This window comes from Orbicella faveolata, unplaced genomic scaffold, assembly GCF_042242905.1.
Source record: "Orbicella faveolata isolate gen_17 unplaced genomic scaffold, um_ofav_v1 contig_36, whole genome shotgun sequence".
Taxonomy (NCBI): Eukaryota; Metazoa; Cnidaria; class Anthozoa; order Scleractinia; family Merulinidae; genus Orbicella; species Orbicella faveolata.
Window position 1 is genome coordinate 3,505,884 of NW_028301565.1, and position 24,036 is coordinate 3,529,919.

The following is a 24,036-nucleotide window of genomic DNA, read 5'->3' on the forward strand; positions in this document are numbered from 1 at the left end:
ATTGGGACCACAATTAAATGAAACTACTAGAACCCATCATAAGGAGACACAAAAATAGAATCTGTTGATCTGTCTCTATAATTAAATACAAATCTTGCAATGCTTATTTCAAGTATAAGCTATCCTAACTGTTCCAGCTTATACCAGTTGAATTTTCATTCAACTCTTAAAATGGCCGCTATCATGCCGTACTTGTATTAAATGTGTGTAATGCTGCTGTAACGATTATTTTATTTATAACTCAATAAAAATATATAATCTACATGTATAGGAGACTGTTGGCTACAATGTCTCCTCTTAGCTTTTATGTGCTGCATTATTGTAGTCAGTATTTCCGTGGATCGACTTAATAGGAAAGAAACTGTTCCTAATAAAAGCAGTGTTCATCTTGGTTTTTGTTGTTGTGCTCTGTTGAAATCTTATTTCTGTTGAAATTTCAAATATGTAATAAATAATTATTTATTATAAAATGATTGTACCAAAGAACGAATTAAGCCACCTAAAGGGTTTCAATAAGCAACCATATTTGGACATTAGAAACTATACATCACATTTGACCAAACGAGTCTATTTTTCTTGTTTTTCACTGCAGTACCAAGAAGAATCCTACAATGATCAATTTCTCTTCTCGTTTTATTTAACTACCTTTCTACATTCATCCAATAGGCCATTTCCGAGTTGCCTTTCGTCCTTTCGACTTTCACCTACAGGTTCATTTTTATGCAAATCAAACTCAGTTTTGCACGAAGCCCCGTTTTGAAACTGAGGCACAAAGAAACATTCATCCATGAGCTGGCTCACAGGAGTCTTTGATTAGGTGTAGATGTTTAAATCTACAAAGTATGTTCACCATGTCGGACAGTATGTTTGACGATATTATAATACCGTCAGACATGGTAAACATATTTTGGGCCACTACAACGCCTGAGGTTCTACTTTCCCTACTGATAGCAGCAGACACTTTAATGATCTTGAATTACAAAATCTCTCGACTATACTCGATTATAATATCAATTGATTACTATAAATACTTCTACTTAATGTAGTCAGTATTGTTCAGCAGAAGTTTAATTTACCTAGCTAGCCAATTTCAATGTATTTGGGTATGGATTTTGTCTTTGTCCCAATAGTAGATCCCCTGTTGCCACCTAGTAGACTGTTACATTATTAAAGTTGTTGTTCTCGTTGTTGGTGCTTTACAATTTTCCAAAATCTTTCACACGAAAGATATAGCTTGCTTACCATTTTTACCTGTATTGTTTCAGGGATAAAGATCACTTAATGAGTTTCCTAGTTTACGTATGGTGGGTGAGTATGTTTGCATCGGTATCTCGGAAACAGGTTATAAATAAGGTAGATTCCTCTCAAACGCCGATATAGCCTGACTGAGAAACCATACTTATAAACAACATCCAGTTTGCTTTCACCACACTTTTCAGTGCTCTTTACGCAGTTTTTGGCTAACAAGGAAGTAAACAGCGCTCGTCATGAAACTTTGGCTTGTTCTTGCTATAGTGGTGGGAATCATTCAGTGTCAAAAAGGTTAGTTAACTGCACCCTAATTGTCGTTTTAGACGACTGTCGAAAATCAATTTGGCTTGAGCCACTCAACTTGGAAAATGGATCGTTTGTAAACAGTGAGAATTTTGATGCCACTGAACTGAGCTTTTAATCCTTAGGTCATATATTATTTCCATATCGAGCCATAAAGGAGAAAAAAGAAATAGAAATTGTGCAAAACGCAAAGGTAAAGGAACACATCATAAAATGTGACACCGTTGAAAACATTCACGAAGTTATTGACGATCCTTGTCGGAGTCGTTACCACAAAGAAAGTACCGCTTCTATGTCCGATCACCAATGGAAGCAGTGATGCAGTGATAATATCCCTGTATTTCGGGCTCTGATTTTCTTTCCTATTTGTTTCGTTCTTTATTTTCCCTGCCAATACTGAGTGATTCTACTCTCTTGTATCTTCTTTCTGGTGGCTTCTTCGTCTTCGGCTTAGCTTATCTTCTTTTTTGGCAGTCGAGTAAAGACTTCTTCAAAAATGCGCTATCTATATAACTAGCTTCCATACATGGAGACGTTAATTCGTGCAAAAATCCATTGAATGTAGACAAGAGACTATGCATAGTATGTTGATGTTGATTATTTCCGCGGTAAGTTATTGAGTAATTGCATGAGAAATATAAAGAACAAATGAGAAACATTGCCAATAAAAATTAAAACTTATCACTCCGTGAGGAAATCGTCTGTTAATCACCTTGGGACTCTACACATAGGTCTCTCAAACCAGCATCCTGGAGCCCCTTTCCGATTATTCCAAACAAAGTGCAGGCGGTGTGAAACGCTCCCATTCTGACAATGATATCTCTAAATTGCTCGCCATATTGGTTACCCATGATACATAGCAAATCAAGCATATCATTATACCATTAAAAAGAGTGTTAAGACGCCCATTTTTGAACTGAAGACTGGAAAAATATGAAAAATAACATATTGTGTTTGTTTTTCTTCCTGTCTCTCAAATGCCTTGAAATTTCCGCATATTTTTAGTTTCCAATCCCGAAGGGTAGTTTTTGATATTTTTAACTATAAAATCAAACTCTAAAGCTACAAATTGCAGATGGCTATCATATTTTTTTTTCAATACTTTGGTTCATTCTTCAAACAGACATCACCCATAATTTGTCCCTAAAACTGGTAAGAAAATTTGTTGTGGCCCATGGACTATACCTACAAATTGGATTTTCCAAGTTAACATTTAATAATACTCTCTTTTGCTAGTACAACGTGATTTAAAAGTTACTTGTCAAACTAGATCAAATGAATAGCAGTTTTCTGAGACAAATGCTGCAGTGTAGGAAGAAGCAAATTACCTCCAGTGATAAAAGGCTATTCTAAGCATTTTGTTGTTCACGAGGAAATACTCTCTCCGTTCACCCTCAACTTAGAGCGACAATCGAACTGATTTTTGTTGGGTATTTCCCATGAGGAAGTCGCGCGACGGAAAACTTTGCACAGAATTAGATCAAGGCCCCGGTGCATGAGGAAGTTGTCATTGCTGAATCGCCAGGGAAATTTGAAAGTCCGGGCTTGGCTTTTCCAATTAGAAATTAAATCAGATGAAAATTGCCAAGTAAAAGTATTGTAAAAAGCTCTGTTCAAAGACATTTCGTTTCTCAAGACGGAAAGTGGTTATTGAGATCATTGCTAGGTGTTTTCAATCGTACAACGCAAAAGCAATATCGTCACCTGAATCAATCGGTTTTCGATGCCGAAAAAAGCTACCATTATGAAACATAACAGTATCGGCAGTATTTCTGTTAAGATTTGTGTAAACTAATCCTAGATTAATTGGATTACTCTCAGTGTCGTGTCATGGGATATAACCTCAGCTCTTGACCAGGGCTTTTCGCTTGGTATTGTCTTTATTTTTAGTGCTAAGCTGTGGAGGTAACGGTGGCGGCGGCGGCGGTGGCACTGGTGGTAAGTCTAACTGGGTGAAGCAAGACGAGAATAGTTTATATAAGACGAAAATCTGCTCTTTTGCGCAATGGAGCAGTACTCGGGAATAATATAACACCCACCTTAAGAGAAAAACCTAAGATAGCCTTTAAGAAAATAGTTTGCAATCCTCTATTTGAAATACCTTCGAAGGACGACAACTGTGTTGTTTTGTCGTGAAAATCATTTTCTCATTCTTTTGATCCCCAAAAGACAAATGATTTTCTTTATCTCTCGTCTTCCTGATAAGAGCAATATTTTTTTTTCCAAAACCTGTTGTGCACCGTTCAGGTCTTATGTTTTTGTTTTAAGAAATGGAATTTTGTCACCCTAGCGAAGTTTGGTTTTCTAAGAGAGAAAATGTCGGCTCTTCGTAATGTCTTTTTCATTCTATCTTGATTACGTTCTAGTACCAGGCCCTGGAGATGATGACGGTAATATGGACGATGATGATGGTAGTGGCAGTACGGATCTTGAACCTGAACCTGAACCTAAAGGGTAAGTTGCTTTCTTTATGACTTTGGTCTGCCATTCAAAGAAAGAATAAGTCAGTGCGCATCGTCCAGGGTCATCTTGGCTAAATTAATTGTGAGTAACTTCATTGTGTAAAAGAGATCATCTCCGTCCTTGATTTTCTTTTATTTTTATTTATTATTTATTTATTTTTTTGTTTTGTTTTTTCATTGTATCTTCTTTGTTTTTCTAGTCGCAGTCCCTATGGGAGGTGATGGTGATGATAATGGTGGCAGTGGTGATGGTGAGTAATTTCCTTTGTAGGTGAAGCAGGTCGAGACTACCTTACTAGATACGAAACTCGTCCTTTTTCGGCAGTAACATAACAACCACCTAGAGAAAACCTGATCTGATTGAACACTGGATCGAGCGGGTTAAAGAACGAGTGACTGATCAAGGGCTCGCGTCTTTAGTGTTTAAGGTTACTCATAACCTTTTCGGGGTCGAATTTTGAAAAATTTTAAAAAGCTACCGTAAGATATTTTAGGGTAAACAATAAAGAGAGAAAACGACCTTTCGACCTCTCTGATTTTTGAGTGTAAAAAGTGGTTGAAATTTCTGCATATATGAGAAAAATTAGGCAATGAGGATTTGAAAAGCGATACAAATATTATGTAAATGTACACTAAACGTTATAAAACGATTGTTATAAAACCTCTAAAATACAAAAGGATAAATAAGACAAAACGACTATGTTAAAAACTACAAATGATCTAATAAATATAAAATACTCTGCGCTATAAAAATAACTCTGGTCAGATGGAGTCTGACTGCTTGTGCAAGGTTTGCACTAGTTCTTTTATAAGAATAATCTTTTAAATTAAGCTGTCAAATTTGCTCTGGCTCTTCCGAAAGATCTTAAATGTAAGATCTATGTCACTTGCGTCCCTCCCGTGTTGCTCTATCACGTGTTTCCTAATCGCAGACTCCTTATGTTCCTCAATACGTTGATACAGGAATTAGTATGTGTTGTCAATATAATCTGCATCGCACAGGTTACACTTAAAATGTTACACAACGCATTCTTGATTCACGATAGGGGTGTCTCTTCTTTTGGCTTGGTCTCGGATCCGATCTTTCGGCTTGCTTACACGATATGAATATCTGTACCGATTTTGAGGCTTAATTCCCCAAGTTTGTCTTCTCACAGAATTGGCTGATTTCGGGTGTGTGGAAAACCCGAATAGCGAATAGCGTATAGTCGCAAATAGTGAATAATACGAGTAGTGCGAATAAGTCTCGAATAGTCTCGAATAGTGGCGAACAGTCGCGAATAGTTGCGAATAGTTGCGAATAGTCACGAATAATCGTAAATAGTCAGCGCTTTAGTTCAGCACTGATCTGGATTCCTTGAAACTGATCACGTGGAGCAATAGCGTTTATCCGCGATTCGACTAAGCACATGCAGCGGTGAAAACAGAAGAAATTACGTTTAGAAATACCTTTTGTCCTGATCAGTGTCTACGTTGCTCCGAGGTCGAATGCAAGGTACTGGGTACCGAATTTCTGTCATTCGTGGTCATTCGTCTTTATCACCTGCCCCCCCCCCCCCCCCCTCCGGCCCCTTTCCTTATTTGCCACTATTCATTCATTCATTCTGTTTATTTGCTTTTTTACTTAATGTACAGTATTTATAAATATTTTAATGTGAGGTGAGGTGACCTCTAGAAACCATCAGCCTTTTAGTTGAGGCCACCTCGTGCGTAACAATACGGTTACATAAATAGTGCAACAGTGTGCGGCTTTGCTAGTTCAGTTATTATTTTACTAAAACTCTAGCATTTTTTTCTTAAAATTAAGAAAATTTGACGATGAAGTTATTGTAACAGGAAGGGAATTCCAGATCTTTGGACCTTGGTACTATTCGCACTATTCGAGACTATTTGCACTATTCGCACTATTTGCTATTCGCTATACGCTATACGCTATTCGGGACTATTAGCTACTTGCTATTCGGGTTTTCCAGACACACGCTGATTTCTGGCCAGTATGTGAACTTGAAGAATTTTTACGAAATTTCTTCAAAATGATCGTCGGACATTGGTGCTCGAAAATATGCCGAAATATTTTCGAAATATTTTTATTTTGACAAAAAAATCACATACGCATTGGTCAACTTTAGAGCTTATTTCTCAGAAACCAATAGGAAGATCGTTAAAGCCCGACACACTTTGCTAGCATGTCTAGTGCTGATTGACATAGTACAGTTTGTTGTTGTTGTTGTTGTTGTTGTTGTTGTTGTTGTTGTTGTTGTTGTTGTCTTGCTTGTGCGTGATAATGCGAAGCCGGGTAATTTAGCGAAATGAACATCTACGGTTTTGAGTTTGAAGCTTCCCGCGTGCTTAGCAAAGCTTCATTTTATTACCTTTTCGGTGATGTACTGTTTGCTGGTGTTTTACCGAAAATAACGCGTTTACGATAGATTTCCCCGAAGGCACCCCAAAAGGTTAGAAATAACCTTATATCATTTTAAAAGTGCCACATTGAAGTACAATCCTTTATCAAATTTAGGGGGCTTGCTCTAAAAAAGAATGTTAGATGTTGGTGTGCCGTACGATTCTCGCACCCTTTTGTAAGCTATTTCAGACTAATATCTCGTTCTTGTGACTCCTTGCGTCATACCACAGCAGCAAAATCCATAAACTTGGTTTTAGCCTAAAATAACTAAAAAACAATGACTTATAATTACTCATAACACTTACAACTTATCAAATCAAAGCAAGAATTAATTTGAATTTGAATATCTGATATTTATTTTCTCAGGCTCTACCGAGTACGTACTGATGGGAATGAAGTCTGAACAAAGTGAAATATCAATCCCTTAATGCCTTTCCTTTAACATATAAGCAATGCAGTTATACGAATTGTCGATATGCAGTTCAGTTTTATATATAACAATTGTAGTTGTAAAGAAATGTAAAACAGCGGCGTAATAAAAGTGACCGGAAGACAACAGGCCTGAAAAGAGTGATTTTCTGCACCTTGTGCTGCCGACTTTCCTTGTTACCCGTCCCATCGACTCTCAGTTTGTAAACATTTAAGTAATGATGAAATAAGATCCCCATGAGCAGCCTTCAGTTTTTCATTACTTATACATGCTCGCTTGTAGTAGTTTGAGAGGCTTTCAGTATCATTCACAAAGCATTGAGAGGCCACTGATTGGACTCAACAATTATAAAGTAAATGTTCAAAACGAATAGGTTAATGTGTTACAAAAATGGTAAATGTCACATTTGCCTCACCTTTACGCACCGTGTAAAGGTGTGGCAAATGGGGTATTTACAATTAGTATTTCGATTTTAAACCATCTACATCATATTTTCGCGGAGCCAAATTTGAGAAAAAACATTTTTTTTCGCCTAGTGTTATCTTGAAATATATATTATTCATGATTGCCACTATGATGGTTTTCATTTTTTCATTGCAATAGTCAGCAGATAGCTTGTTTGACAGGTGTCAATTGACCATAATTTTGATGTCCAATATCAAAGAAGTACGCTATAAATCAAGGGTGCGTGTCTCTGTCATTTCAATTTCACTGGAGTATGGTTGCCATCTTGCGTGACTCCGCCGCCGCCGTCGTCGTCGTGCGTACGCGCCTACGAGCAATACCGCTAGCCATGATAACCATGAGAAAATCAATTCGTGGGTTTTTTTTTTTTCTTTCCTGTATGAGTATGATGCTCCGCTTGGCGACCCTTCGGCCGGCCGGAGCTCCAAGTTATTGGTTCTTCTCGCGCCTAGCCTATTTTTCACCTGCTCTGCGTGCGATCACGTGGGTGTCCAATTACAGGTTTTCAAATACACCTTGTAATATGATATAAACGCCATTCGCTCGTTAATTATCTGCGCTTTAATGGTTTCCTTATTATGTTTCCTACAGTTTTTGAAACTTACAGAAAGTGCTGTTGACTTTTCCGTTCAAAAAAAGCTGAAAGGGGATTTTTCTATGCTCAAAAATTGTTATTGAAACGATTGATTAGTAACTGGATATCGTGTCGTGCAATTCAGAGAGTAATCTTCCTCGTATTTCAAATCGGCCGAGAGCTGCGAGCTCGTCCGATTTTTAAAATTACTTTGGTAATTACTTCTTGAATTGTACACCAGTCAGTCGAATAGCTATTACTTATCAGACGAAAATAAATTTAGACATCAGTTAAACAGCAACAACAACAAAAAACTCATACATTTAGAATTTCTGGAGAATGAGGTAACCCGAGAGTTTTCTATTCAGTCTTCAGTTATTTTAAGGTTTCTATGGATATTGAGAATGCATAGAATTCTTAAGAGAAGAGATGTGTACATGGTATAATAGAATGGAGAAAATCAATACAAGTTTTCACAATGTTGTTCAGACGGTAAATAAAATTTCATTTGTTTAGAGAAGTTGAAAGCAATGAGATCTTTGAGGTCATTCCACTAAAATAAAACCTGCACTGAGATTTTTGTGAAACTTTGACTATTGATTCTTTAGATTATAGGAACTTACATTTTGAAATAAAAATGAGGGATCCCCATGTTCGTTTAGGAGCAACAGCACCTTGTTTGTACCCAATAAATCCCTGTAACAGCACCATGTAAACTCACGTTCCAGCCGATGGTTTTTTTTTTTGTTCTACACTGAGAACTGATCCATATTTATATTACACAGAGAAATTTACTACTCAATTCAAAACAAGAGAATAAAATGATAGATCACCATACTCGTTTGCGAGAAAATGACGATTTACCTTTATGGCGAGGTCCAGCCGCAATGAAAAAGCCGCCATTTTTTAATGCGCGCGAGCTAATCACGCGGGAAATCATGCGCAGTACGGATGCAATACTGGGGAATGACCTCAAGGTGCGTGGGGATATTGTCCCAGAGAATAGCTGCTCTGTAAGTTATTGTTTGTTTTCCAGAATTGGTACGCACTTTTGATATCATTTATAGATTTTGCCTAGACACATATCTGGTATAGTGTCAGTGTACTTGACTAGCGTAAAGGAGAACAGAAGGCTAAAAAAAACACTGTGTTTAAACGTTTTTAAAAGAGTATATAATACATCGTGAGCAAAAACCTTTTTTTTTATTTGTAATACTACACTTTATGTACAATTTTACAACACTAAACTTACTTACACTTTGTTACTTACAAATTACAGTAACAATCTACATTACTTACGATACTAACAATATAACAACTTTTTTAACAAGAATTAATTCTAAACAACGATGATATTACTAATGAGGACAAAATGGTTTGAATTTCCTGTGCTTTTCATGTTCCTAAATTCCTAGTTTGCTTAGAGATTCAAAATTACACGTAACTCTACCAGAACTTGCAGATGATGCACATAAGAGTTAAAGGAATTATTTTAGCTCCAATGTTTCTTGAAGGAGAGCATGCCATTCATAATTGGCATATTCTTTCTTAAACTCTTTCCAGAAAAGCAAGAAATATCGCTTGGACACCACATTTAGATAAGTAGCCTATTTTTATTGCGATTGGGTACGGGGAGAAGGGAAAGGGCAGCTAATTAAAGATATACATGTATAATATTTCTGTATTCATTTTTATGCGCTTTTAGAATATGCGACTATCCTCTTTATTTGGTATTGCAGGTGAAGTTGTACTATTGTGCATATCCAAATAACCCAGGTGAACACTGCAGTAACAACTACAGTATAATATGCAAGTGACAGTAAGCAGATGTTAATATTAACAACACCATTACTAATGCAATACTTGTTTATCAGCTGCCAAAAATAATATCGAAAGACTTCGTAGAAACTGGCTTTAACAACACCATTGTTAAGTCACCATTAAGACTTCATGGAATTAATCTGAGAATTACAGATCGATGTGGAATACTCCTGCTTAAAAAGAGAATAAGATGCTTTCAACACTTGTGTCAGCTGCCACTTGAGCTGTTGAAACTCATTCTTTGCTAAAGACATTGGTTACAAGCATACATTTAAAACTGCTCGTATAATTTAAGAGTTTCGAACTTCATAAAGGTGCCTTAAAGTCAAGAATGTCAACCAGTGAAATCAACCTGAACTCACTACATGTGTCAAAACTTATCTCAGAAATGAACCTATAGCTTTACAGTGGAATACAGAAATACAACTTCAACTTAACATTAGCAGCTCCGTATCATGTTCACACACATGAACATATATACACGTACATCTAGAGTAAAATCAGTCCTTTATATTGGGACCACAATTAAATGAAACTACTAGAACCCATCATAAGGAGACACAAAAATAGAATGTGTTAATCTGTCTCTATAATTAAATACAAATCTTGCAATGTTTATTTCAAGTATAAGCTATCCTAACTGTTCCAGCTTATACCAGTTGAATTTTCATTCAACTCTTAAAATGGCCGCTATCATGCCGTACTTCTATTACATGTGTGTAATGCTGCTGTAACGATTATTTTATTTATAACTCAATAAAAATGTATAATCTACATGTATAGGAGACTGTTGGCTACAATGTCTCCTCTTAGCTTTTCTTTTGTATTTCCGTGGATTGACTTAATAAGAAAGGAACTGTTCCTAATAAAAGTAGTGTTCATCTTGGTTTTTGTTGTTGTGCTCTGTTGAAATCTTATTTCTGTTGAAATTTCAAATATGTAATAAATAATTATTTATTATAAAATGATTGTACCAAAGAACGAATTAAGCCACCTAAAGGGTTTCAATAAGCAATCATATTTGGACATTAGAAACTATACATCACATTTGACCAAACGATGTCTATTTTTCCTGTTTTTCACTGCAGTACCAAGAAGAATCCTACAATGATCAATTTCTCTTCTCGTTTTATTTAACTACCTTTCTACATTCATCCAATAGGCCATTTCCGAGTTGCCTTTCGTCCTTTCGACTTTCACCCACAGGTTCCTTTTTATGCAAATCATACTCAGTTTTGCACGAAGACTCGTTTTGAAACTGAGGCAAAAAGAAACATTCATCCATGAGCTGGCTCACAGGAGTCTTTGATTAGGTGTAGATTTTTAAATCTACAAAGTATGTTCACGATGTCGGACAGTATGTCTGACGATATTATAATACCGTCAGACATGGTAAACATATTTTGGGCCACTACAACGCCTGAGGTTCTACTTTCCGTACTGATAGCAGCAGACACTTAACTGATCTTGAATTAAAAACTCTCTCGACTATACTTGATTATAATATCAATTGATTACTATAAATACTTCTACTTAATGTAGTCAGTATTGTTCAGCAGAAGTTTAATTTACCTTGTTAGCCAATTTCAATGTATTTGGGTATGGATTTTGTCTTTGTCCCAAAAGTAGATCCCCTGTTGCCACCTAGTAGACTGTTACATTATTAAAGTTGTTGTTCTCGTTGTTGGTGCTTTACAATTTTCCAAAATCTGTCACACGAAAGATATAGCTTGCTTACCATTTTTACCTGTATTGTTTCAGGGATAAAGATCACTTAATGAGTTTCCTAGTTTACGTATGGTGGGTGAGTATGTTTGCATCGGTGTCCCGGAAACAGGTAATAAATAAGGTAGATTCCTCTCAAACGCCGATATAACCTGGCTGAGAAACCATACTTATAAACAACATCCAGTTTGCTTTCACCACACTTTTCAGTGCTCTCTACGCAGTTTTTCGCTAACAAGGAAGTAAACAGCGCTCGTCATGAAACTTTGGCTAGTTCTTGCTATAGTGGTGGGAATCATTCAGTGTCAAAAAGGTTAGTTAACTGCACCCTAATTGTCGTTTTAGACGACTGTCGAAAATCAATTTGGCTTGAGCCACTCAACTTGGAAAATGGATCGTTTGTAAACAGTGAGAATTTTGATGCCACTGAACTGAGCTTTTAATCCTTAGGTCATATATTATTTCCAAATCGAGCTATAAAGGCGAAAAAAGAAATAGAAATTGTGCAAAACGCAAAGCTAAAGGAACACATGATAAAATGTGACACCGTTGAAAACATTCATGAAGTTATTTGACGATCCTTGTCGAAGACGTTACCACAAAGAAAGGAACGCTACTATATCCGATCACCAAAGGAAGCAGTGACGCAGTGATAAAATCCCTGTATTTCGGGTTCTGATTTTCTCTCCTATTTGTTTCGTTCTTTATTTCCCCTGCCAATGCTGAGTGATTTTACTCTCTTGTATCTTCTTTTTGGTGGCTTCTTCGTCTTCGGCTTAGCCCATCCATTGCCTCATGTGGTAAAGGGCAGTTTGACCAGTGAAACCGGTCTTCAGTTAGGCATTTACGATTGTAGGTTCTGGGGTCTCAATTCCAAGTTCGGGCTTCGAATTTTTTTCTCTCTTTGTTTAGAAAAAAACACTGTCTTCGGATTGGAATCACTATATCACAGGGACAGCACCGTGTCTCGTCAGTTCAACAAAGTTCTGCCCTGTTCTGCGACGTTCGTACTTGATTGGATGACCGAATACAAATACCCCGTGTTGTAACGATTTCCTTTTTTTCTTCCCTTATGAAGGCGATATCAGTCACTCTAGAAATCCCAGCCCTGTGTAAGGTCTTTTCTTTTGCGAAACGCATCGCACTGATTCTCCTCAATTCTCCTGTCCATTTCTCATCTAACAATTTTAATCACACCTTGAATCATTCGAAATTTCATACAGCTATTCAATTTTGTTGATTTTCAATATCTTCTTTTTTAACAGTCTTGTAAGGACTTCTTCAAAAATGCGCTATTTATATAACTAGCTTCCATACATGGAGACGTTAATTCGTGCAAAAATCTATTGAATGTAGACAAGAGACTATGCATAGTCTATTGATGTTGATTATTTCCGCGGTAAGTTATTGAGTAATTACGTCAGAAATACAAAGAACAAATGAGAAACATTGCCAATAAAAATTAAACTTATCGCTCCATGAGGAAATCGTCTGTTAATCACCTTCAGGTCGAATGGATGGTGAAATGTAACTTTCGCAGCGACTGTGAAAGCCTTATACATTAGTCAGCGGATTCGATCACAAAACTTCTTACAGGAAGCGAAGGAAGGATCGAGTGAGTCTCCCATCCATATAGTCCATTGGCCAGGACAACAAAATGTCTTACCACTCTTAAGGAAAAAGGCTATCATACCTTTTCCGGTAACCTTGTTCACTCTACTTTATCTTTATGTATGATAGCCACGCTAACGATGTAGCTTTCATTTGAAGTCACGTGATCAATTGACATTGTTTAATGATCACTTTTGTTGACTGACCGGTGCGATACATAAAATGTTCTACGGAATTAAATACAATAACTGAGTGCTACAGCATGTTTGGAGGTTGAGATAGAAGGCCTTTCTGTCTGGTTGCTATGGCAACTAAGCTTTATTTCTAAAAATGTTTCTCCATATTCTTTTGCTTGATTTTTTTTGTTTTATTTTTGCGACCTTCTAACAAGAATTACTGACAGTATACAGCTCGGCAACCTCAGCGAAACAGTTTTCGCAAAGTTTCTTCTTGCACTCAGCTTCGCAAACATTATCACGCTAGCTCTGAAGACCACAAAATATTTTATCTACTAAACACTTATTCCCATCGTGCTTCTCTGCTACCCACTTTTGGAATCCAGACCACACCGCACGGAACGCTTGTATTTCCGTTCTTCCAGCAAGCCCGACACTGAACCCTCTGCAATCACTTGGGACTCTACACATTGGTCTCTCAAACCAGCATCCTGGAGCCCCTTTCCGATTATTCCAAACGAAATGCAGGCGGTATGAAACGCTCCCATTCTGACAATGATATCTCTAAATTTCTCGCCATATTGGTTACCCATGATGCATAGCAAATCAAGCATATTATTATACCATTTAGAAAAGGTGTTAAGAAGCCCATTTTTGAACTGAACACTGCAAAAATATGAAAAAGTAACATATTGTGTTTGTTTTTCTTCCTGCCTATCAAACGCCTTGAAATTTCTGAAAATTTGAAACACTTTTATTTTTAGAGCTTCGTTTTCAAGCCCGGAGGCTAATTTTTGAGATTTTTAACTATAAAATTAAACTCTAAAGCTACAAATTGCACATGGCTATTACATTTTTTTTTTTTTTTTTTCAATACTTTGGTTCATTCTTCAAAAAGACACTACTCATAATTTGTCCCTAAAACTGGTAAGAAAATTCATTGTGGCCCATAGACTATACCTACAAATTGGATTTTCCAAGTTAAAAATGAATCAGTCACCAAATTTAATAATACTCTCTTTTGCTAGGACAACGTGATTTAAAAGTTACTTGTCAAACTAGATCAAATGAATAGCAGTTTTTTGAGACAAATGCTGCAGTGTAGGACTAAGCAAGTTATCTCCAGTGAAAAAAGGTTATCCTAAGCATTTTGTTGTTCACGAGGAAATACTCTCTCCATTCACGCTCAACTGAGAGAGACAATCGAACTGATTTTTGTTGGGTATTTCCCATGAGGAAGTGACGCGAGGGAAAACTTTGCACAGAATTAGATCAAAGGCCCCGGTGCATAAGGAAGCTGCCACTGCTGAATCGCCAGGGAAATTTGAAAGTCCGGGCTTGGCGTTTCAAATTAGAAATTAAATCAGGTAAAAAAATTGCCAAGTAAAAGTATTGTAAAAAGCTCTGTTCAAAGACATTTCGTTTCTCAAGACGGAAAGTGGTTATCGAGATAATTGCTAAGTGTTTTTAATCGTGCAACGCAAAAGCAATATCGTCACCTGAATCAATCGGTTTTCGATGCCGAAAAAAGCTACCATTATGAAACATAACAGTATCGGCAGTATTTCTGTTAAGATTTGTGTAAAGTAATCCTAGATTAATTGGATTACTCTCAGTGTCGTGTCATAGGATATAAACTCAGCTCTTGACCAGGGCTTTTCGCATGCTATCTTCTTTATTTTTAGTGCTAAGCTGTGGTGGCGGAGGTAGCGGTGGCGGCGGCGGCAGTGGTGGAGGTGGTGGTGGTGGGCAAGGCGGTGGTGGCGGTGGTGGCGGTGGAGGAGGCGGAGGAAATGGCGGCGCCGGTGGCAGTCGTAGCTTTGGTAAGTCTAATTGGGTGAAGCAGGACGAGAATAGTTTATATAAGAAGAAAATCTGCTCTTTTGCGCAATGGAGCAGTGCTCGGAAATAATATAACACCCACCTTAAGAGAAAAACCTAAGATAGCTTTTAAGAAAATAGTTTGCAATCTTCTATTTGAAATACCTTCGAAGGACGACAACTTTGTCTTCCTGATAAGATCAATTTTTTTTTTTCCAAACCCTGTTGTGCACCGTCCAGGTCTTATGTTTTTGTTTTAAGAAATGGAATTTTGTCACCCCAGCGAAGTTTGGTTTTCTAAGAAAGAAAATGTCAGCTCTTCCTAATATCTTTTTCACTCTATCTTCATTACGTTCTAGGACCGGGCCCTGGAGGTGATGACGATATTATGGACGATGATGATGCTGATGCTGATGGCAGTGGAGATCCTGAACCTAAACCCGAACCTGAAGGGTAAGTTACTTTCTTTAGGACTTTGGTCTGCCATTCAAAGAAAGAGTAAGACAAGGAGTATCATCCAGGGTCATTTTAAACGAGATAAAAAACGTTCTCTGGTAAAATTGTCTAAAGTTGTGAGCTTTCAACAGCCAGTCTGCTGTCTTCGACGGACAGAAATGAAATGATAAAATAGACCTAAACGTTTTAGAATATAACAAGCGAATGGCATATATAAAATAGAATACGCGTGAAAGAATGTGAGAATGTTAAAAGTGTAAAATTAGTGTTTGTTTGAAAGAATGTTATATTGTCCCGGCAGAGGGCACGAATTGTTGTCGGCCTCGCGAGAAATAAGGGTGTCGAGGAATGGCAGCTGGCCATTAGATTCTTGCTCCATGGTGAATGAAATATGCGGGTCGATAGAGTTCAGTGAGCCATGAAAACAAGTAACTGCATTCTTTCTGATGACACAAAAACTGTCGTTTAGGTAACGTTTCCAGATTTTGGGTGGAACCGTGGTTGATCAACCGCGGTTCCTCCCAAAATCTGGAAACGTTACCTGGACGTTACGTAGAAGACAGTTTTTGTGTCATCAAAACGAATGCAGCTACTTCTTTTCATGACTCACTGAACTCTATCGACCCGCATATTTCCTTCACCATCGAGCACGAATCTAATGGCCAGCCGCCATTCCTCGACACCCTTATTTCTCGCGATAATGAGAGGCTCAACATTGATGTCTATCGGAAGCCCATGCACACGGACAGATATCTTGATTTCCGTTCACATCATGACAGAGAGCACAAAATCAGCACTGCAGCGACACTTTTACATAGAGCCCTAAAACTTCCAAACTCGGAAGCTGGAAAAGCCCGTGAAATTGATCGCATTAGCACCGCGTTACGATCTAATGGCTACCCACAAAAAGTCACTGCTGATATCATAAGAAAGAAATCTTCGACTCCTCCAACACCTTCACCTGAAGAACTAGTTGGGATGTTCTTCAGTTGGGCTGACCCAACGAATAGTCAGAGCTTCGCGGTCCTTCCCTACATCAAAGGTATTACCGAGCCTCTTTCTAGAATTCTCAAAAGTCATGATATTCGAGTAACCAACAAACCAATCAAAACACTACAACAAGAGTTCCCTGTTCCCAAGTTTAGACCTCGGGTCGACGACCAGTGCAATGTTGTTTACGAAATGCCTTGTGGGTCTTTTCCCTGGAGTTACATCGGCGAGACAAAAAGATCGTTTAGTACAAGGCGAAAAGAACATATCAGAAATACTAAACAATGTGCTAAAGGCTCCAATGTAGCGAAACATGCCTGGGCCTTTGATCATACCATCGACTTTAACAATGCTGAGATAATTGACAAAGGCAACAGCCGCATTAGAAAGACGCGGGAATCCTGGGACACAGCGAAAACGGCCGAGACCGACAACAATTCGTGCCCTCTGCCGGGACAATATAACATTCTTTTAAACAAACACTAATTTTAGCATTCTCACATTCTTTCACACGTATTCTATTTTATATATGCCATTCGCTTGTTATATTCTAAAACTTTAAGCTCTATTTCATCATTTCATTTCTGTCCGTCGAAGACAGCAGACTGGCTGTTGAAAGCTCACAACTTTAAACAATTTTACCAGAGAACGTTTTTTATCTCGTTTATAATGAATCCTGGTATCGGATCTTCAATATTTTTAGGGTCATTTTAGCTAAATTAATTGTGAATAAATTTCATTGTCGTGTAAAAGAGATAATCTCCGTCCTTGATTTTGTTTTTGTTTTGTTTTCCTTTTTTTTTCATTGTATCTTCTTTGTTTTTTTCAGTCGCAAGACCTGGGGGAGGTGATGGTGATGATGGTGGTGGTAGTGCTGATGGTGAGTAATTTCCTTGTAACTGAAGCAAGTCGAGACTACCTTACTACATAGGAAAATCGTCCTTTTCCGGCAAACTCTGCAGTAACATAACAACCACCTAGAAAAAAACCTGATCTGATTGAACACTGGATCGAGCGAGTTAAAGAACGAGCGAATGATCAAAAGGGCTCGCGTCTTCAGAGTTTAAGGTTACTGATAACCTTTTCGGGGTTTAAAAAAAGTGGTTGAAATTTCTGCATATATGAGAAAAATTAGGCCATGAGGATTTGAAAAGCGATACAAATATTACGTTAATGTACACTAAACGTTGTAAAATGCCAGTCATAAGACCTCTAAAATACAAAAGGATAAATAAGACAAAAGAACTATGTTGAAAACTACAAATGATAAAATCAATATAAAATACGGCTGCGCTATGAAAATAACTTTGGTCAGATGGAGTCTGACTGCTTGTTCAAAGTTTGCTCTAGTTCTTTTATAAAAAGAATCTCATAAATTAAGCTGTCAAATTTGCTCTGGCTCTTCCGTAAGATCATAAATGTAAGATCTATGTCACTTGCCTCCCATGTTGCTCTCTGACGTATTTCCTAATCGCAAACCCGTTATGTTCCTCAATACGTTGATACAGGAACTGGTATGTGCAGTCGATATAATCTGCATCGCACAGGTTACACTTAAAATACTTAAAATGGTATACAACGCATTCTTGATTCACGATAGGGGTGTCTCTTCCTTTGGCTTGGTCTCGGATCCGATCTTTCGGCTTGCGTGCACGATATGAACATCTGTACCGATTTTGAGGCTTAATTCCCCAAGTTTGTCTTCTCACAGAGTTGGCTGATTTCGGGTGTGTGGAAAACCCGAATAGCGAATAGCGTATAGTCGCAAATAGCGAATAGCGAATAGTCCCGAATAGCGAATAGCGAATAGTACGAATAGTGCGAATAAGTCTCGAATAGTGTCGAACAGTCGCGAATAGTTGCGAATAGTGACAGATAGTCGTAAATAGTCAGCGCTTTAGTCCAGCACTGATCTGGATTCCTTGAAACTGATCACGTGGAGCAATAGCGTTTATCCGCGAACGCTGATTGTTTCGACTAAGCTCATGCAGCAGTGAAAACAGAAGAAATTGCGTTTAGAAATACCTTTTGCCCTGATAAGTGTCCACGTTGCTGCGAGGTTGACTGCGAGGTACTGGGTACCAAATTTCTGTCATTCGTGGTCATTCGCCTTTATCGCCCCCCACCCCCCTTTCCTTATTTACCACTATTGGCCACTATACGCGACTATTCGCACTATTCGAGACTATTCGCACTGTTCGCACTATTTGCTATTCGCTATACGCTATACGCTATTCGAGACTACTAGCTACTTGCTACTCGGGTTTTACAGACACCCGCTAATTTCTGGCCAGTATGTGAATTTGAAGAATTTTTACGAAATTTCTTCAAAATGATCGTCGGACATTGGTTCTCGAAAATATGCCGAAATATTTTCGAAATATTTTTATTTTGACAAAAATATCACATATGCATTGGTCCACTTTAGAGCTTATTTCTCAGAAACCAATAGGAAGATCGTTAAAGCCCGACTCACTTTGGTAGCATATCTAGTGCTGATTCACATAGTACAGTTTTTGTTTTTTTTGTTTTTTTTTTTTCGTTGTGCGTGATAATGCGAAGTCGGGTTATTTAGCGAAATGAACATCTACGGTTTTGAGTTTGAAGCTTCCCGCGTGCTTAGCAAAGCTTCATTTTATTACCTTTTCGGTAATGTATCGTTTGCTGGAGTTTTACCGAAAATAACGCGTTTACGATAGATTTCCCTGAAGGCACCCCAAAAGAATAGAAATAACCTTATATTATTTCAAAAATGCCACATTGAAGTGCAATCCTTTATCAAATTCAGGGAGCTTGCTCTAAATAAGAATGTTAGGTATTGGTGTGCCGTACGATTCTCGAACCCTTTTGTGAGTTATTTCAGACTAATATCTCGTTCTTGTAGCTCCTTGTGTCATACCACTGCAGCAAAATCCATAACCTTGATTTTAGCCTAAAATAACTGAAAAACAATGACTTATAATTACACAAAACACTTACAACTCATTTGAACATTTGAATTTTAATATCTGATATTTATTTTCTCAGGCTCTGCCGTGTACGCGCTGATGGGAATGAAGTCTGAACAAAGTGAAATACCAATCCCTTAATGCCTTTCCTTTAACATATAAGCAATGCAGTGATACGAATTGTCGATATGCAGTTCAGTTTTATATATAATAATCGGAGTTGTAAAGAAATGTAAAAGAGCAGCGTAATAAAAGTGACAGGAAGACAACAGGCCTGAAAACACTGATTTTCTGCACCTTGTGCTGCCGACTTTCCTTGTTATCCGTCCCACCGACTCACAGTTTGTAAACATGTAAGTAATGATGAAATAAGATCCCCATGAGCAGCCTTCAGTTTTTCATTACTTATACATGCTGGCCTGTAGTAGTTTGAGAGGCTTTCAGTATCATTTACAAAGCACTGAGAGGCCACTGATTAGAATCAACAATTATAAAGTAAATGTTTAAAAACGAATAGGTTAATGTGTTACAAAAATGGTAAATGTCGCATTTGTCTCACTTTTACGTACCGTGTAAAGGTGTGGCAAATGGGGTATTTACCATTAGTGTTTCGATTTTTAACCATCTACATCATATATTCGCTGAGCCAAATTTGAGAAAAAACATTTTTTTTCCCCTAATGTTATCTTGAAATATATATTATTCATGATTGCCACCATGATGGTTTTCATTTTTTGATTGCAATAGGCCATATACTACTTTCTGATTTCAAAACTAATAAAATTTAATATAGAGATTTAGCCGGAGCTACTGGGGCAGATTGCTCAAAGCCTTATTAAGCTAGCCCAGGATAAGCAAGAATTTTGTTTTGAGTTTTGTGACTTTTCGGTGAGGTTTTCTGTTAACACTGTTTGGCCTCCTATTTGAGTTTCAATAATCTCAAACTACACACAACAGAAGCAGTGAAAAACATTTGTATAAAAGAAAAATTGATACTTCGGTTAACTTTTAATCCTGGGTTAGCGTTAACCACTTCTGAACAACCGGGCCACGTTTACAAAAAGTTAACCTGACATGAGCCCGCGATCCAATAGAAAACCAGCACTTGATGAGCAACAAACTAAAAAAACACATGATCTCGATGAGCCCGCGATATGTTCACGTTATACTAGTCAGCAGGTAGTTTGTTTGACAGGTTTCAATTGACCATAACTTTGATGTCCAATATCAAAGAAGTACGCTATAAACCAAGGGTGCGTGTCTCTGCCATTTCATTTTCACTGGAGTATGGCTGCCATCTTGTGCTACTCCGGCGCCGTCGTCGTCGTCGTGCGTGCGCGCCTACGAGCAATACCGCTAGCCATGATAACCATGAGAAAATCAATTCGTGGTTTTTTTCTTTTGTTTCCTGTATGAGTATGGTGCTCCGCTTGGCGACCCTTCGGCCGGCCGGAGCTCTATGTTATCGGTTCTTCTCGCGCCTGGCCTATTTGTCACCTGCTCGGCATGCGATCACGTGGGTGTCCAATTACAGGTTTTCAAATACACCTTGTAATTGGATATATACGCCATTCGCACGTCAATTATCTGCGCTTTAATAGTTTCCTTATTAATGTTTCCTACAGTTTTTGAAACTTACAGAAAGTGCTACTGACGTTTTTGTTCAAGTAAAGCTGAAAGGAGATTTTTCTAAGCTCAAAAATTGTTATTGATACGATTAATTAGTGACTGGATCTCGTGTCGTGCAATTCAGAGAGTAATCTTGCTCGTATTTCAAATCGGCCTAGAACTTTGCTGATTACTTCCTGAATTGTACACCAGTCAGTCAGACGAAAATAAATTTAGACATCAGTTAAACAGCAACAACAACAAAAAACTCATACATTTAGAATTTCTGGAAATGAGGTAATCCGAGAGTTTTCTATTCAGTCTTCAGTTATTTTAAGGTTTTTATGGATATTGAGAATACATAGAATTCTTAAGAGAAGAGATGTGTACATGGTAAAATAGAATGGAGAAAATCAATACAAGTTTTAACAATGTTGTTCAGACAGTAAATAAAATTTCAGTTGTTTAGAGAAGTTGAAGGCAATGAGATCTTTGAGGTCATTCCACTGAAATAAAACCTGCACTGAGATTTTTGTGAAACTTTGCCTATTGACTCTTTATATTATAGGAACTTACATTTTGAAATAAAAATGAGGGATCCCCATGTTCGTTTAGGAGCAACAGCACCTTCTTTATACCCAATAAATCCCCATAACAACACCATGTAAACTCACGTTCCCAACGATTGTCTTTTTTTTGTTCTACACTGAGAACTGGTCCATATTTATATTACACAGAGAAATTTATTACCCAATTCAAAACAACAGAATAAAATGATAGATCACCATACTCGTTTGCGAGGAAATGACGATTTACCTTTATGGCGAGGTCCAGCCGCAATGAAAAAGCCGCCATTTTTTAATGCGCGCGTGCTAATTACGCGGAAAATCATGCGCAGTACGGATGCAATACTGGGGAATGACCTCAAGGTGCGTGGGGATATTGTCCCAGAGAATAGTTGCTCTGTAAGTTATTGTTTGTTTTCCAGAATTAGTACGCACTTTTGATATCATTTATAGATTTTGCCTAGATACATATCTGGTATTGTATCAGTGTTCTTGACTAGCGTAAAGGAGAACAGAAGGCTAAAAAAAACACTGTGTTTAAACATTTTTAAAAGAGTATATAATGCATCGTGAGCAAAAACCTTTTTTTTTTTTTATTTGTAATACTACACTTTATGTTCAATTTTACAAAACTAAACTTACTTACACTTTATTACTTACAAATTACAGTAACAATCTACATTACTTACGATACTAACAATATAACAACTTTTTTAACAAGAATTAATTCTAAATAACGATGATATTACTAATGAGGAAAAATGGTTTGAATTTCCTGTGCTTTTCATGGTCCTAAATTCCTAGTCCGCTTAGAGATTCAAAAGTACACGTAACTCTACCAGAACTTGCAGATGATGTACATAAGAGTTACAGGAATTATTTTAGCTCCAATGTTTCTTGAAGGAGAGCATGCCATTCATAATTGGCACATTCTTTCTTAAACTCTTTCCAGAAAAGCAAGAAATATCGCTTGGACACCACATTTAGATAAGTAGCCTATTTTTATTGGGATTGGGTAGGGGGAGAAGGGAAAGGGCAGCTAATTAAAGATATACATGTATAATATTTTTGTATTCATTTTTATGCCCTTTTAGAATATGCGACTATCCTCTTTATTTGGTATTGCAGGTGAAGTTGTACTATTGTGCATATCCAAATAACCCAGGTGAACACTGCAGTAACAACTACAGTATAATATGCAAGTGACAGTAAGCAGATGTTAATATTAACAACACCATTACTAATGCAATACTTGTTTATCAGCTGCCAAAAATAATATCGAAAGACTTCGTAGAAACTGGCTTTAACAACACCATTGTTAAGTCACCATTAAGACTTCATGGAATTAATCTGAGAATTACAGATCGATGTGGAATACTCCTGCTTAAAAAGAGAATAAGATGCTTTCAACACTTGTGTCAGCTGCCACTTGAGCTGTTGAAACTCATTCTTTGCTAAAGACATTGGTTACAAGCATACATTTAAAACTGCTCGTATAATTTAAGAGTTTCGAACTTCATAAAGGTGCCTTAAAGTCAAGAATGTCAACCAGTGAAATCAACCTGAACTCACTACATGTGTCAAAACTTATCTCAGAAATGAACCTATAGCTTTACAGTGGAATACAGAAATACAACTTCAACTTAACATTAGCAGCTCCGTATCATGTTCACACACATGAACATATATACACGTACATCTAGAGTAAAATCAGTCCTTTATATTGGGACCACAATTAAATGAAACTACTAGAACCCATCATAAGGAGACACAAAAATAGAATGTGTTAATCTGTCTCTATAATTAAATACAAATCTTGCAATGTTTATTTCAAGTATAAGCTATCCTAACTGTTCCAGCTTATACCAGTTGAATTTTCATTCAACTCTTAAAATGGCCGCTATCATGCCATACTTCTATTACATGTGTGTAATGCTGCTGTAACGATTATTTTATTTATAACTCAATAAAAATGTATAATCTACATGTATAGGAGACTGTTGGCTACAATGTCTCCTCTTAGCTTTTCTTTTGTATTTCCGTGGATTGACTTAATAAGAAAGAAACTGTTCCTAATAAAAGCAGTGTTCATCTTGGTTTTTGTTGTTGTGCTCTGTTGAAATCTTATTTCTGTTGAAATTTCAAATATGTAATAAATAAATATTTATTATAAAATGATTGTACCAAAGAACGAATTAAGCCACCTAAAGGGTTTCAATAAGCAATCATATTTGGACATTAGAAACTATACATCACATTTGACCAAACGATGTCTATTTTTCCTGTTTTTCACTGCAGTACCAAGAAGAATCCTACAATGATCAATTTCTCTTCTCGTTTTATTTAACTACCTTTCTACATTCATCCAATAGGCCATTTCCGAGTTGCCTTTCGTCCTTTCGACTTTCACCTACAGGTTCCTTTT

At 37.3% G+C, this 24,036-nt stretch overlaps 2 protein-coding genes and 1 long non-coding RNA gene across 4 annotated transcripts; all 3 read left to right on the plus strand.

The window, feature by feature from the left end:
- The first annotated feature begins 1,378 nt into the window (after positions 1-1,378).
- LOC149102039 (uncharacterized) lies at positions 1,379-6,976 on the plus strand. Of its 2 annotated transcripts, none has more exons than XR_016202453.1 (5): positions 1,379-1,542; positions 3,445-3,492; positions 3,927-4,008; positions 4,217-4,267; positions 6,787-6,976. It is a non-coding gene; the product is annotated as an uncharacterized LOC149102039 (long non-coding RNA). The 2 variants fall into 2 exon arrangements; XR_016202452.1 differs by having other exon boundaries at positions 1,382-1,542; positions 3,921-4,008.
- A 4,500-nt stretch (positions 6,977-11,476) lies between these two features.
- LOC149102040 (uncharacterized) lies at positions 11,477-19,706 on the plus strand. The gene is made up of 5 exons (XM_089274962.1): positions 11,477-11,748; positions 14,908-15,045; positions 15,403-15,496; positions 17,319-17,369; positions 19,517-19,706. The coding sequence occupies exons 1-4, from the start codon at positions 11,694-11,696 to the stop codon at positions 17,338-17,340; spliced, it is 309 nt and encodes a 102-aa protein (XP_089131088.1). The 5' UTR covers positions 11,477-11,693; the 3' UTR covers positions 17,341-17,369; positions 19,517-19,706.
- On the plus strand, positions 16,050-16,975 carry LOC149102041 (uncharacterized). The gene has a single exon (XM_089275338.1). It carries the CDS (start codon positions 16,235-16,237, stop codon positions 16,973-16,975), a length of 741 nt encoding a protein of 246 aa, XP_089131464.1. The 5' UTR covers positions 16,050-16,234.
- Positions 19,707-24,036: the final 4,330 nt, after the last annotated feature.

What these genes read in the sequence shown, in the direction of transcription:
- LOC149102040 (XM_089274962.1), top strand. Translation starts at nt 11,694, where the DNA reads ATGAAACTTTGGCTAGTTCTTGCTATAGTGGTGGGAATCATTCAGTGT. An exon ending in CGGTGGCAGTCGTAGCTTTG is followed by an intron (nt 15,046 to 15,402) that starts GTAAGTCTAATT and finishes ATTACGTTCTAG; the next exon opens with GACCGGGCCCTGGAGGTGAT. An exon ending in CCTAAACCCGAACCTGAAGG is followed by an intron (nt 15,497 to 17,318) that starts GTAAGTTACTTT and finishes TGTTTTTTTCAG; the next exon opens with TCGCAAGACCTGGGGGAGGT.
- LOC149102041 (XM_089275338.1), top strand. Translation starts at nt 16,235, where the DNA reads ATGCACACGGACAGATATCTTGATTTCCGTTCACATCATGACAGAGAG.